At 38.5% G+C, this 14,858-nt stretch overlaps 8 protein-coding genes across 8 annotated transcripts; 3 read left to right on the forward strand and 5 right to left on the reverse strand.

Annotated features, from left to right (window-relative positions):
* Positions 1-396: 396 nt before the first annotated feature.
* KLLA0_C14476g (GLTP domain-containing protein) lies at positions 397-987 on the reverse strand (the record flags this gene model as incomplete). Its single annotated transcript, XM_452848.1, has 1 exon — positions 397-987. One exon carries the CDS (start codon positions 985-987, stop codon positions 397-399), a length of 591 nt encoding a protein of 196 aa, XP_452848.1.
* A 475-nt stretch (positions 988-1,462) lies between these two features.
* Positions 1,463-4,240, reverse strand: RPG1 (translation initiation factor eIF3 core subunit a; the record flags this gene model as incomplete). The annotated part of the gene is made up of 1 exon (XM_452849.1): positions 1,463-4,240. The coding sequence occupies one exon, from the start codon at positions 4,238-4,240 to the stop codon at positions 1,463-1,465; it is 2,778 nt and encodes a 925-aa protein (XP_452849.1).
* A 317-nt stretch (positions 4,241-4,557) lies between these two features.
* SEC18 (AAA family ATPase SEC18) lies at positions 4,558-6,852 on the reverse strand (the record flags this gene model as incomplete). Its single annotated transcript, XM_452850.1, has 1 exon — positions 4,558-6,852. The coding sequence occupies one exon, from the start codon at positions 6,850-6,852 to the stop codon at positions 4,558-4,560; it is 2,295 nt and encodes a 764-aa protein (XP_452850.1).
* A 415-nt stretch (positions 6,853-7,267) lies between these two features.
* PIB1 (phosphatidylinositol-3-phosphate-binding ubiquitin-protein ligase) lies at positions 7,268-8,248 on the forward strand (the record flags this gene model as incomplete). Its single annotated transcript, XM_452851.1, has 1 exon — positions 7,268-8,248. The coding sequence occupies one exon, from the start codon at positions 7,268-7,270 to the stop codon at positions 8,246-8,248; it is 981 nt and encodes a 326-aa protein (XP_452851.1).
* A 535-nt stretch (positions 8,249-8,783) lies between these two features.
* On the forward strand, positions 8,784-9,281 carry HIT1 (Hit1p; the record flags this gene model as incomplete). Its single annotated transcript, XM_452852.1, has 1 exon — positions 8,784-9,281. One exon carries the CDS (start codon positions 8,784-8,786, stop codon positions 9,279-9,281), a length of 498 nt encoding a protein of 165 aa, XP_452852.1.
* Positions 9,282-9,572: 291 nt separating this feature from the next.
* Positions 9,573-10,997, reverse strand: KLLA0_C14586g (Brix domain-containing protein; the record flags this gene model as incomplete). Its single annotated transcript, XM_452853.1, has 1 exon — positions 9,573-10,997. The coding sequence occupies one exon, from the start codon at positions 10,995-10,997 to the stop codon at positions 9,573-9,575; it is 1,425 nt and encodes a 474-aa protein (XP_452853.1).
* A 409-nt stretch (positions 10,998-11,406) lies between these two features.
* On the forward strand, positions 11,407-12,870 carry RRP3 (RNA-dependent ATPase RRP3; the record flags this gene model as incomplete). The annotated part of the gene is made up of 1 exon (XM_452854.1): positions 11,407-12,870. The coding sequence occupies one exon, from the start codon at positions 11,407-11,409 to the stop codon at positions 12,868-12,870; it is 1,464 nt and encodes a 487-aa protein (XP_452854.1).
* A 96-nt stretch (positions 12,871-12,966) lies between these two features.
* On the reverse strand, positions 12,967-14,829 carry TFB1 (TFIIH/NER complex subunit TFB1; the record flags this gene model as incomplete). The annotated part of the gene is made up of 1 exon (XM_452855.1): positions 12,967-14,829. One exon carries the CDS (start codon positions 14,827-14,829, stop codon positions 12,967-12,969), a length of 1,863 nt encoding a protein of 620 aa, XP_452855.1.
* Positions 14,830-14,858: the final 29 nt, after the last annotated feature.

Genomic DNA, 14,858 nt, shown 5'->3' on the forward strand with positions numbered 1-14,858 from the left:
CTGCTACATTGCTCTAACTTTATGCTTTCTAAATTTCAATATACGGTATTTTTTTGTTCAATTTCTTTCGTGGTATACTGTTTTCTATTAATCCTTCTTTATGTCCATCCATCGGAAGTACAGGAAACGGATCATAAGGTCAAGTTTCAAGTTTTAATAACAGATACACTATTTCATCTACCTGTCATAACCTCCAATAGCTAGTATCCATCTTTTGAAATGCTTGCAAGAAGTAATTCTCGGTTACATATGCTATGGAACCCTTTCCATTAAGTGGATCTGTAAAGTGTCCTTTTAATATTATCTACTTTATATATAATAATATTAGACTTTTAAATGTACTATGGGTATGGATCATTTTATCTTGAGCGCAATGCTAAGGAAATGATTGCTGCTTCACAAATCCTTGCATGTTTTGGCTAAGAATTCTAACAAAATAGAAACAATATTTTCCAAAGCAGCCAACCAGGCCTTAAGCTGAGTATTGACTTTCTCTTGATCAGCACCAAGCTTGGCAAAGAAATCTTTTCTGTATGGACATGCCTTCATGGCCAATTTGAATATAGGTTTCACTAGCATACCGTGATATTGACTTAAAGTTTTTTTATAAGCAGCAATAAAGGTATCAGTCATTTCCGTAGTGGGGTTCTCAATCGTTTCTTTCATGGCCTGGGCCGTGAACTGCAAGCCTCTGGTTAACCATAATAAACCTTCACTGGCTGTTTTCTTACCCTCTGCTCTTTCATTAGTAACTAGATCTTGTAACGTAGCAGATTTGTCGGGAGTGGCCAACAGTCTTTTGCGAAGCTTGGCAATGTTCCCGTTTAAATCGTTTTGAACAACGACAAAAGCAGCATTTCCCAAAAGATCGAACAATTTGACAAGGGATTCTGATGCTTCCAAAAACTCGGACGTTGAAATCTTGTTATCCCGATCCACAGGAACTGTCTCGAAAGACATCTTCATTTCATCGAAAAAGGTTGACATGGCGTTCTAAATTTATATCTGGAAAAGTGTCAAGAGCAAATGAAAGGCACTTCAAACCACAAAATGATCAACAAATACTATGCAGTTAATGTTGCTTAGTTGCTTTTATCCGATGTATTACTAAATGATGCACTTTTCAGTGATGTGGATACTTGCTCAATAGTTACTTCAATATTGATTTGTAGTGTGGCTTATCACATGATGGATGAATTGGAAATAATATTTCACGTTGAATTTCCATATGTTTACACTGGCAAAGAAAATTCGAAATTTTTCAGATTTCAAAACATCAACACGACAAGACAAGAATGAACGAACACGACATACTACAATTAAATGTTGTCTTAAGGAGGATCCATTCTGAGAATAGGAAATGAACCACTTTTCTAGGAGTATATCTTTAGTTGGATATGTTTATGTTTATGAAAGGTGTTAATTAATATATATTTGTCATCTGAATGAGATATGCAAGATATTAACCTCTTCCAGCATTCATTCTCTTCAGTCTCAACTTTTCAGCCATAGACATTGGTTTATTGGATACCGGAGCAGTTTGTGCTGGTGCTGGTGCTGGGGTTGGAGTAGAAGGAACAGGGCTAGATCTAGAGCTACCGTTCTTCTTTTCAAGAAGTTCTTCGATTTCTCTTTGCTTTCTAGCAATTTCGTCTCTTTCCTTGTTGATTCTTTCACGTTCGGCACGTCTCTTGGCAAGTTCTTCCTCCTTAGCCAAAGCCTCCTTTTCAGCAGCTTCAGCTTCAATTGCAGCTTGTATTTCAGCAACTTTAGCTTCATAACGTTCCTTACGGACTTGTTCAATTCTTTGCTTCTTAGCTTCTTCTAATTGAGCTTCCTTCAAGGCGCGTTGTTTTTCTAACTCTTCCTTCTTTTCAGCGATAACAGATGACTTGTATTGGTTGAAAGTACTGTAGATTTTGTTCAAACGTTGATGTAGAGCCAATTTCTTTTCATAGTCGGCCTTGGAAGTCTCAATTAACTTCTTCTTGAAATTGTCGTAATTCTCTCTATCCCTCTTTTTTTGCTCTTCAGCGTCCTTTTCTAACAATGGCAATTCCATTTGTCTATAGGCTCTTTCCAGGTGATCTAACTTCTTGAAGGCATAGGTCATACGTTCAGTCAAATCCTTCTTGTTCTTGGCTACTTGTTCAATGACCATTTGGTTGATCTTATCACTTGTTAGGTTCTTGGCTTCCTTTGGATCAATATGAATGACACCATTGGCATTAGTTTCAGCAATCAACTTCTTCATTTCTTGTTCATGGATCGCTTCTCTCTCACGTTCCATCATTTCTTCAGCACGACGTTCCGCTTCTTTCTCCATAGAAGATTCAACAGCAGCCTTTTCCTCAGCCATACGTCTTTGCCTTTCTTCTAGAGCCTTCTTGGCAAGAATCTTGTTTTCTTCTTCGCTTCTCTTCTTGCGTTCAGCGTTACTCTTAGCTCTAATTTCAGCAGCTTCCTTTTCTAACTTGATAACTTCTTCCTTTCTTCTGATCAATTCTTCACGCACAAGTTTGACTCTGTAATAGTAAGAACCATTTTCGTATTCTTCGTTGGCCTTTAAGATCTTGGATAGATCAGTCAACTTAGAACGGACTTCTGAGTTACGAGTGAAGACTTGTTCATTCTGTTCCTCATCAGCATGCGTTTCTTGGGAGGTTTCCTCTTCGGATTCAGAGTTCTTTGCTTCATCAGAAGTGCTAGATTCGGGAACTTCAACAAGAGATGCTTGCCAAGCGTCAAATGGATCTTGGGCAAATGAAACGGTATCAGTTTCATGGTCAATGGAAATACTAACATAATCATCCATAGCAGCTTGGATTAAGTATTTTTCTAGTTCAAAAACAGATAATTCGAAAGGAGCTGGCAGTGACAACATTTCATGCAATTCAACTAAGTGAATAGATGTTTGAGCCTTTGAGACTTCAATGATGGATCTTCTGATGAATAGGTTTCTCAATGGAGCCACGTATTGGGCGAAATATGGCTTTTCAACCAAGTTTGGCAAAAGTGCAGACAATTGAGACTTAGCAGACTTCACATCGAAATTAGTTTCCAATATATTGAAGAATTTCAAAATATCAGCGTCAGCTTTCTCTACGACTTGTTGTTCACCAGCAGCAGTAATCAAATCCTTTCTCTTTGGTTTACTTTCAAGGTCTAGTAAGTCACATAGACGAATTTGAGGATCGAAACCAGCAATTGGTAAGTCATCCAATTGAATTGCCAAAGCGGACAAGACAAATTGAGATGAATAGAACTTAAAGTCTTCTTCGGAAGCATTTGGATTCTTCAAGTACAAATTGTAGAATTTTTCCCATGCAGCAGCGTGCAATAAATAGTTACCAGAGACAAAGAAGATCTTGGCCAAATTTTCGTAGTAGTTGGCCAACACAGAGGGCTTTGGAGCACGCTTCGAGAGACGCATCAAATGATGAACATCTTCAATGGATCTGAAAGCTTCATGCCATAATTCCAATTTAACAGAAACGTTAACTTGTTGGAAACGTTGGTCAGAATAACGTTGCAAAGTGTCAGGATCTGATAAATCGACAGTGTGGTGACCATATCTCTGTTGTTGGTAGTTTGCGGCATCCAAATGTTGACGTAACATTTCAGCTAAACGCTTGAATTCATTCTTACGGTTATATTTGTAACAGAATTGCATGGTTCTGTTAACAACACCCGCATACGTGATTTCCAATTGAGAATTATTTCTCAAGAAATCTAGAGTGGTACGGTAAGATTCCCAGGTAAATCTCAACCAAGCTGAAACATCATCATTGTTGAATCCACCAACAGTTTGTTCTTGTTCGTAAACAGAAACCAACAAATTTTCTGGGGTGACACCACCCTCTAGATCCTCTTCGGCTTGGTCCTTGTTGGATTCTTCTTTGGCATCAGTTTGCGCTTGGATGTTGGTCATCTTAGTTTCGATCAAATCGATGAATTTACGAGCAACAGCACCTACAGAAATCAAACCTTCGGGAGTGTGTTGCATATGCTTCTTGTATTGGTATAAACCTTCCTTGATCATTTTACCCTTCCTCAATTCAACACCAAGTTCCAAGAACTTGAAGATTATAGGTTCCAAAGTGGCAGCATCAGCAAAACGAGACCTTCTTGAAGATAATAAATCAAATAGAGATTGCAACGCAGCCATTGGCTCGCCAACAGAGACTAATTCGTCAGCTCTTCTAATGGCATTCTCAGGACGTAAAGCCGGTGGAGCCATGATGAAATGCTAGTATAATCGATGGGTCGAGAACGGTTGTTATCTACCCTTTCTAAATCAGAGACTAGATCCAAGTATATATCTTTATTTTGCAAGGTGCAATAGGAAGAAGTTTCACATAAATAGACTGAAAAGTTTTTTTTCACTTATTCTCTTTGATCTTCAACGGAAGCATGCTGAAAAATTTCAACCTTCATCAAAAGTTGATATCATTGAGAACGAAGTTGAAGTTTATGTGCTATGTCGCGAGTACATATCACATATGTATAATATATATATATATATAAATGTATCATATTAGAAATGAATAGTATAATTCAAGATGATTGCACCATTAGATCAACAAGTTCATTGACGGGATCCTCATCGTGTCTTGCTGTTTCAATGTTTGTGAGTACTTTTTTCACGCCGACGTTGAGAGTAGATGTAACTTGGGATAATTTGCGGATAACTTCGACTCTACCAGCATCGTCAAGAAATCCGGAATCTGTCATAATGTTATTCAGTTCATCTAGGTTTGATACGTTTGGGACAGCAATTTCGTTGTCGAAACAACTTAGTATATCCATTTGCTTAAGCACCGTGTAAGCGGACGTAGTAGAGATGATAAGCAAACGACGATTATTTGGAGGTTTTCTTTTCAAATAGACCTTGAGTACTTGTAGGATATTATTAGAGAACCTTGGACCAATTGGAACCCAGTCAACTAGAGTCTCTATCGAATCGATAACTAGAATGTTAAGTGGCGATTTGTAAGCATCTCTGAAGGTATTGTCGATGTATGCGATCTTGGCCGTTTCCGACATACCTGCTATTTCTTCAGGGGAAATTAATCTAACAAATGGGAACTCAGACTTCAATGCAATGGCGGCAGCTAAGGCAGTTTTTCCTGAACCTGGAGGACCATGCACTAGTAAGGATACTAGTCTTGATTTGTCTGACTCTCTCACTTGACGGACGTATCTAGCACCGTTTTTCAAAATGTCGTCTACGGAGTTGGAGAACCTAAAGACTCCACCTTCTACGCAAGTCTTCAAATCTTCTTCACTAACACCAAACGCAGGAGTCACTTCATCTAACGCATTCAAGAAATCTTGTCTAGTCACCTTCATGTTTGCAATGTCTTTGGTTTTTAGTTTGGTTGCCCCTTTTCCGATATTTACAGTCTTGTTGATTGCAAAAGAACTAGCACTCTTCACCAAACCCTCAATTTCAGCACCGGAGAAATTCTTCGTGAGTGATGCAAGTTCTTTCAAGCTAACATCATGTGCGAGCATGTTGTTTTCTCTCATTTTCTTGGTTTGGATTTCGAAGATTTGTTCTCTACCTTCTTCGTCCGGTAATTGAATTTCAACTTGTACTTCGAATCTACCAGGACGTAGTAAAGCGTTATCAATCAAATCTTTACGATTGGTCATACCAATAACTAAGATATTGTTCAATTGATCGACACCATCCATCTTGGCAAGTAATTGGTTGACAACATTATCACCGACGCCAGTTCCATCACCTCTTGAGCCTCTTTGTTTGAAAACAGAATCCAACTCATCGAAAATGATTATATGTAACGAGGACTCTTCTCCCTTTGCCTTGTATTCAGCTTCCGCGTCTTTGAATAGGTTCCGGATGTTCTCCTCTGAAGATCCAACGTACTTACTCAAGATTTCAGGACCGTTCACGATCTTGGGTTCCTTTGCGTTTAACATAGTACCAATTTTACGGGCAATCAACGTTTTACCTGTACCTGGGGGTCCAAACAATAGAAGACCCTTGACATGGGAGATGCCTAACTTTTCAATAACAGCTGGAGGGAAAATTCTGCTAGCGAATGCCCTTCTAAAAATCTTGGTAAATTCGCGGTCTAAACCACCAACGCCTAAGTCTTCAAATTTGAAATCAGGTCTAATAACGGCATCCGATCTTGGTCTCAGCGAGTTGGACGATTTCAAATTAACCAATCCATCTCTTCCTTTGAAAAAGTTTATCTGAGTTTGTTTGATTAAGATTGCCTTAGCTTCAATTGAGGTAGAAACCGGAGCTACAATTTCTACATCTCCCAAATCAATAGTTTGCGTTGATCTTACTCTTAGATCGAAGATATGTCCCTTAAACTCGAATATCAAGTACTGCGTTGGTGAGAATATTTGGGATTCAAAACTCTTTAAAAATTGCTTAGCAAGTTCATCTTGATCAAAAGGAGTCTCCACGGCTTTTCCTCTAGACCTGAAACTGATTTCCAGATCCACAGATCCTAGATACGCATGCTTGCCCGAATGTTGGAATAAATCGTACGGTTTCACCTGTACATCTTGATTCAATGACCAACCTCCCCAAGTACGTTGGTTACCATTAAATCCAATGGTACCAGGTTGAGTTTCGTTAGAGTGTCTTGTGGTAAACACGAATAAGTTGTCTATAATAACGTAAATATTCTCTGGTAAATCGCTTGGTGAGACAGCTGCCACATTAGCCAATGCATAACTGTTGTTTGGACAGTTAGCGACACGCAATTGTCTAGTACTCATATTAACATTAGACATATCAGGTACCCCTGTAGAATGCGTGGCCTTTCCAAAAGATGGCAACTTGCCACTCAACCCGAATTTCTCCATATTTCAAAAGGGGCGCAATGACACTTATAGCTTTCTGTGAACTCTTGGATTGTCAATTGAAGAAAAAGAATATAATATTCACTCAACTGTATAGTTAGCTTTTAAAGATCTGATAACGATACCTTATATTACTTAGTCTTCTCGTACTGTTTTCAGGCAATTGTCTGTCTAATTGTAGGTAAAGTATTGTTTCTCACCTATTGTTTCCTCGATTTCATGGTTTTTTTTCAGAATGTATGCTGCTAACATTAGGAATTTGTCAACAGAATCAGTTTTATAACAGAAAGCACATCATTTTAAGGATGAGATCATGAAAGCACAATAGTGGCTGTAATCAATTGTCCAAGACAGTAGAGCACTCTGTGAACACAGCAGGTTATTGGCTGCTACATAGAAAATCAGCTGAATTTTTGACATGACTACTGGTGCTCTGGTGGCAGGGCACGTCGATGGTGAAACGATGACTGTCACTGGTTCTTCGGATAATGCAAGGAGAGACAGAGACAGATGGCGGAATGGTAATATTTCCAGTCAGTTTGTGAACGAGTTTGGCGAGTGGGAAAAGGATGAGAATGTGACGCAGTGTCTAAGTTGTGGGATCAAGTTTAGTTTTCTAGTGAGGCGTCATCACTGTAGATGTTGTGGCAGAATTTATTGTGCTACTTGTTGTTCAAAATTCGCATGGTATGATAAAAACCGGGTTAAAGTGGTTTTGAAAAGTCCAGCAGAGTATGAAATGGAACCGTACAGGACTTGTGATTCCTGCTATGAAAATCTATTACAAATGAAGCTACTGAGAACTGCGTGGGGTGAAATACAGTTACCGAAACCACCAAGACGAATCGGAAATTCTATGGGATCTACTTCCGAAATCAACTCCATCCGATCATCGTCCATAAGGCCTTTTGAATTTATGAAGAACCAAAACGTTGTGGAAAATGTACGAGAAACTGAAAGCGAGAGAAATAGTCCCAGGAATATACATGCTGCTGATGAAGATTACGATCGATGTCCAATTTGTAATTTTGACTTACAAGTTTTCGGATCAGAAGAAGCAGCCCAACAAGAACATGTAAGCGAATGCATACGGCAAGCAGAACTTGCTCAACAGCAGCATAGTCTTATCGGAAGTCCAACTTACCAGAACAGAATGCTCGTATACCAAATACCTAAAAACGCTACGAATATTCAAGAGTGTCCAATATGTTTCGAAGAAATGGCTCCAGGACAAAAAGTCGGTAGGCTAGAGTGCCTATGTGTGTTTCATTATCACTGTATAAAGAGTTGGTTTAAGAAGAAGGTACAAAAATTAGCTACGGTGAATTCCGCAACTCAGGACTCTGTCTCCATGCTTGGTAAAAACTACTGTCCATTTCATGACGCAGTATACTACTAATGTGCTTTTTAAGCCGTTTAATATCCAATACTAATAACTACCTAATACATAATTTGCATACAGCACAAACTTGCATACAATATCACATATATATATACCTTCGCTTACTATAAAAGCCACTTGCAGTTACTTGTCCGTCATTATCTATCACTTGACCTAAAGAAAGTCAAAATGTCCCGAGTGTTCCAATTTCTTTGGTCCTTTTGGTTTGCCTGCCAGTTTACCACACTACCCTCCTCCACTCCTCCTTACTGGCCTGGCTGACTGCTTAGTAGACGAAAAGGATGGCGAAAGACATGTGGGAAACAGGATGGCAACACGACACATATGAGAAACAGATGCGAAACACATACTTAACGAAATGTAGCTTTGGGCTGAAAAGAAATTAAAAGAGACTCTTAAACTTCACGTATGCAATGTAATGTATGAGTGATGATGAGATGAGATGAGATTAAGAATAAAAAGATTGTGGGATAACAAGCTACTTTGGGAGACGTACAATACTATACCGTGTGAGGTAAACTAACTTTGTGTCATGGTTAAGTGTGAGGTTTGTGGTGATAAAGAAGCACTTTATAGATGTCCAAAATCATCGGTTAGGTATTGTTCGTTAGTTTGTTACAAGAACATAAAGAAGTCAGAATCAGATAATGTAGAAAGTAATAAGACTGATCCAGAATCTAACAGTACTACCGTGAAGGAAGCCGATGATACCGTCTCAGTTCCTGGATCTCAAACTGATTCAGTCGAGTCGGTGCCTACTCCGCTTAATAAATATCAATACGCTTTGACTGACAGCCGTATCCGTGAGTTGTTAAGACACAATACAGTTAAATTCCACTTGGATAAAGTTTACAAGATTCTTAACGTCAGTACTGTCGGCGGGTCATCGGATGCTTCCATGACTTCGGATATGAAGCGTGAACTTGCCACGGATTATCTCAATACATTAAGGACGGGTGGAATTCATTGTAATGAGGCAATTGAAGAGTTTTGTCAGATATTCTTAGAATTACTGCGAGAACATATCTAGATTTGTTCTTCTCACACGTAAATTGCATATGAGAACTTATGTAGTTCTTTATTTTTAATTTTAATATTAGCATCAATAGCACAATGCCACTGTTCTCAGTTATCGGTCAATCGGTCGACCGGAAAATGTTTATATTACATAGATGCATTCTAAAGATTAAAACAGTATATGCTCTTTGGGCTATTGCTTATCTGTTTATACTAACCTATCTATAACGTGCGCTAATGGTACTCATTCGGCAGTATTTTTGCGTTTGTATTTCTTTTCCAACCTGCAGTGGGAATTGATCTTTTAGTCAGTTCCTTCGTCGATATCGCTGTATAGATCGCTATCAAGGTCTTCAGGAACATCACTATAGTTGTCCTCGCTACTTGACTCTTCCGAATCAGATGAGTCAGAATCAGAATTATCTTGCCCTGATTCAGCTTCTTCTCCATCTTCGCCATTAGCCGCAGCCTCTTCTCTGGCCTTTCTTCTCTCCAGTTTCCTTTGCTTCTTTGCTTCTTTTGCAGCCTTCTTTTTGGCAATATTTTCTTCCTGTTCCTTCTTTCTTTGTTCCTTTAGTCTCATCTTTTGTGCATGTCTCTTTTCCAAAGCTTTGATTTCCGAGTCAGACTTTTTAACATACTCGTGATGTAGGACTTTACCGGCACAGATACCTTCTTCGATTTTAACCAGTTTCAACGTCAATCTTGGTCCGATTTCTGTTAGCTTGATAGCTTTCTTTTTTGGTTGTTGTGTTGAGTGCTGTTCTTCCTCTTCCTGTTCTTCTTTAACGTTAAGGTCCTCCTCTTCATCTTCATCATCCATTTCTATGTCGTCATCACCATCAGCAGATAGCCTGGCTGGTTTTTCACCGGTATCCTTATTTACTGAACGGTGTGGTATATGCTTAATGTGTTTGTGCTCTTTGTCCATTACTTTAACGATGGCATCTTCTTCAATCTCGGACTCAGAAGTGTATGCTGCAACGTCGTGATCCAGTATTAACGAAGCGATATCGTCCTTTCTATGCAAATTCGGCACGGCTTTGCTTAGCTTCTGTTTTGATTTATATAACTTCTTCAAATTCTTAGAAAGATCCACCTCTCTTATATCTATCGCATAATGTCTTAACGATATTTCACCTGTAGTCTGGTCTTTATTGATCATGAATACTCTGTTTATTGAGTTCAATTGAATTTTGGCTGGATTCAAAGGTGGGAAAACATTTTGAAACATGGAAACAATAACTTTTTCGACATTAGCCTTTTCCTCGTCTTCATTGCCCTTGATTTGGAACCCATTCAACACTAATAGAGGTGGATTCAAAATATCATCTTTACTCAAAGATTTAGGTCTTTTCAAAAACTTCTTGATATCTTTTCCTAACGAATAATCTTGTACTTGGAAAGTAATGGTTGGTCCTTGAGGCGTCCTAGCAATTTTTAATGAAACATTACCAGTCTTTTCAGATTGAGTAAAGATGAATAAATGAGATACTCCTAACGGACCACACATCACAACAAAATCCTTCAACTTGTTGGACTTGCGTTCTCTTAGCTTAATAGCAGTGTGTGGCTGCATAATGGTACGGAAGTCCTTCACCAATTGATTCAAAGAATGACTAGCTAATGATGTTTGACCCACTCGGATCACCATCGACTTAGGAATCTTTTTCAATTCCTCTGGCGATGGCTTCACATGTGTTCTGTTTTTAGTTCTTCTCTTAGCCATATTTACAGTTTCTTCAGCGTAAGCTTCTGCTGTATATGAGTATCTAACGATTGCTTTAGGTACCAATAAAAGACTTTCTGATTAAAAGTTGTTGAGAATAGCTGTAATTCAATGCTATCTCATCTCATCTCATCTCTATTTTTTTCTTTCCATATCGTATTGGCGATCTGTAGAAAATTTTCATATACTGAAGAGAACGTTTCTTTTCCACAGTTTCAGTGTCCTAAGAAAAAAACCGAATACAGTGAAGTTTTAAAGATGCGATGAGATGAGATTAAGTGCAACACGAGGAAATAGTGTTAGCTTAGTTTAGTCATTTCAAGTAAGATCTTGTAATAGTTGAAGTAGCTGCTTTTGATTAGAGTACATAATATTTGCCTAAAGAACCAAAAAATTATAAAGTATTGCAATGGCTAAAATCGAAAAGAAGCAAGCAGTTAAAAACAATCAGGTCCTTTCATTAGCTGAGAAGATCAAGAGAAAGGCATTGGAGAAGCAGCAGCAAGCACATGCTAACGAACCTTCCCCATCCGACGAAGATTCAGCACAAAGTAACAGTAAAGATTCTAATTCCAATGAACAACCAGAAGAATCAGAAGAAATCTTCGAATCGTTCACAGAGCTAGATCTTGTGCCTGAGCTTATTGAAGCTTGTAAAAACCTTAACTACAACAAGCCAACGCCAATCCAATCAAAGGCTATTCCTCCCGCTTTGAAAGGTAGTGATATCATTGGGTTAGCCCAAACAGGTTCCGGTAAAACAGCGGCATTTGCAATTCCTATCTTGAACCAACTATGGCACGATCAACAACCTTATTATGCGTGTATTTTGGCTCCTACTAGAGAATTAGCGCAACAGATTAAGGAGACGTTTGATTCTTTAGGATCTCTTATGGGTGTTAGATCAACTTGTATTGTTGGTGGTATGAGTATGATGGACCAAGCTCGTGATTTAATGCGGAAGCCACACATCATAATTGCCACACCTGGTAGATTAATGGACCATCTGGAAAATACTAAAGGTTTCAATTTACGTAAATTGAAGTACCTTGTTATGGATGAAGCTGATAGATTATTAGACATGGAATTCGGACCTGTGCTAGACCGTATCTTGAATATCATTCCTACACAAGGTAGAACTACATATTTGTTCTCTGCAACAATGACTTCGAAGATTGATAAACTTCAAAGAGCATCACTTACGAATCCAGTTAAATGTGCAGTATCCAACAAATACCAAACAGTGGACACTTTAGTCCAAACTTTGATGGTGGTCCCTGGAGGGTTGAAGAACACTTTTTTGATATATCTTTTGAATGAATTTATTGGGAAGTCAACCATCGTGTTTACTAGAACTAAGGCAAACGCTGAGAGAATATCTAACCTCTGCAATCTATTGGAATTTAGTGCGACGGCATTACATGGGGACTTGAATCAAAATCAGAGAACAGGAGCATTAGATTTATTCAAAGCTGGAAAAAGGTCGATTCTAGTAGCAACAGATGTTGCTGCAAGAGGTTTAGATATTCCGTCTGTGGATATCGTCATAAATTACGACATCCCGGTTGACTCTAAATCTTATATACATCGTGTTGGTAGAACTGCGAGAGCTGGACGTTCTGGTAAATCCATATCTTTGGTCTCCCAATATGATCTAGAGCTAATCTTAAGAATTGAAGATGTGTTGGGTAAAAAGTTGCCGAAGGAGAATGTTGACAAGGATGCGATTCTTGCACTCAGAGATTCTGTTGATAAAGCAAACGGTGAAGTTGTGATGGAATTGAATAGAAGAAACAAAGAGAAACAAGCCAGAGGTAAGGGAAGACGAGGCAGAATGGCAACAAGAGACAATATGGATAGAGAAGAAAGATAGACGTTCACTTCAAACATAAATCACTGCTAACTTTATCTTAATTTATCTGTACATATATAGAATTGTAAGTTGGTAGTATTATTATAAATACGCATGTTATGCAGTGTGTCCTTGCTTAACTAGAGTCCGATATTTATGGATGCCTAAATTTACAGAATCGAGAACATGCACAAGGTATGCTTTGCAGTATTTTGCAATTTCTTGATTCTCCTCACTGTCAACAGAGTTCAACAAAGAGTCTATTTTTTCCTGGCAATCCATTAAATTTTTGTATAATTTTTTTATTAGCATGGTCTTTCTAGGATCACCACTTTGAAAGTTAATGTAGAAATGCTTCAAAAACTCGCAACAGCTATTATTTAGCATTCTGCAACTTTCCAATATACTAGGTGGTAATTGAGAAGTTGACTCCTTACTTGCCTCTTGGAACATACTGGTACTGGAGATTGTGGTGCCGAGCATTTGGTCAGTGTTCATGTGCTTTGATTGTTTTGCATTTATCTTGACGGCTTTCATAAGTCTTTGGTTAATTGATCTTGTTACCTCCGGTGATATCTTTGTCAATGTAGTCAAGTCCAAAGTCGACTTATCCATAAAAGTAGTAATGGAACTTATTTCGTTCTTGACTTCAAGCCAGGATACGGAACTGTTCTCTTTATGCATCTGTTGGTTTTTGGCATCCAATACTTTTCTTTTGAGTTTAATCTCTGCGTAGTCAGCTGGAGCATCTTTCTCTAAATCTGAATACAGAATTTCTTCTCTTTCTTCTTTATCTGGATCTTCTTGTGGAAGATTCACCCTCGAATATTCGTTTTCTAGAGACTCCACCATTTTCTCACTTAATCTGTTCATGCCTCGTAAGATCGCCATACCACCGTCACTGTTACCGTTTGGATCGATACCAGAGCGCATAGTAAAATCAGGTCTATGTCCCTTCTTAACAGGATCATCGTTCAAATTACCCTCAATATCTATAGTTTTTCTCACAGAATGTTGTAATAACTCATCATCTCGTCTATCATATTCCTGATCTAAAGAGAGGTAACGATCGATAATTATATCACCACGATCATGGTTCATAATACGTTCACCTCTCAATTTACGGAACAATTTGGAGGAGAAAAATCTAGCCCAAAATTCTTGTTCCTTAAAGTTCTTCGGTACGTTGTCATCATACGCCTTTTTCACAATGGGATAGCTTTGAAATATAGTATGGATTTTCTCTCTGGAAACGTTAACATTCACCTTATTATCAGAAGAAGCTACTGGCTTAATGGTTGAGAGAACATTGTACGGACCAATCTTCTGAGAAGTCGATAAAGCATAAGCCCTTAATAATGGTATACGTGTGGACCAGAACTCATGCGGTGGTAGGCCTGATTTTATCACAGTATCTTGAAAAATGTTCATCAATTCTTTACTTTCCTTTAACAATGATTGTTGAAGCATGAGATTTGACAATAATTTTGATTTGGTTAGCGAGCTGTCAAGCATCGCGGTGTTGATTAAATCTTGCGGCAGATGAGATGGTTGCGGAGTTTCAGAAGCCACTGGTGTGTTTGCAGGGGAAATTTCTGTCTCATTCTTGTGCTTCTCTTGTGTCGATTCTTCATCCTTATATCTCGCGATGATATGCTGTAAAGTTTCTTTGATATTGTCCATGACAGTTCTGTTGTTAAATGTGAACATATGCACCGGTGGTTTAATTGGTATTTCGTTCCCTTCATTATCTTTTCTTTTCTTTATACCGGAATCAATCTTGCCGACAATTCTTAACATCATTTTATCACTAGAAGCTGGAGTTGCCTGCAACTTGTCGACCATATTCAACTCTATTGTAGTACTTTTGTCCCCGTCAGTCGATCTCCAAATTAAGTTCGCTGGTGAAGCATCTTCATCAACTCGAAGCATACCATTCACTTTCTTGTAGGTGGCAGCACCAGAGTGAGTTTCCGACATTATCACTCAGAAGTATTGTTGTGCTTGGT

The sequence above is a fragment of the Kluyveromyces lactis genome (genome assembly GCF_000002515.2).
Source record: "Kluyveromyces lactis strain NRRL Y-1140 chromosome C complete sequence".
Taxonomy (NCBI): Eukaryota; Fungi; Ascomycota; class Saccharomycetes; order Saccharomycetales; family Saccharomycetaceae; genus Kluyveromyces; species Kluyveromyces lactis.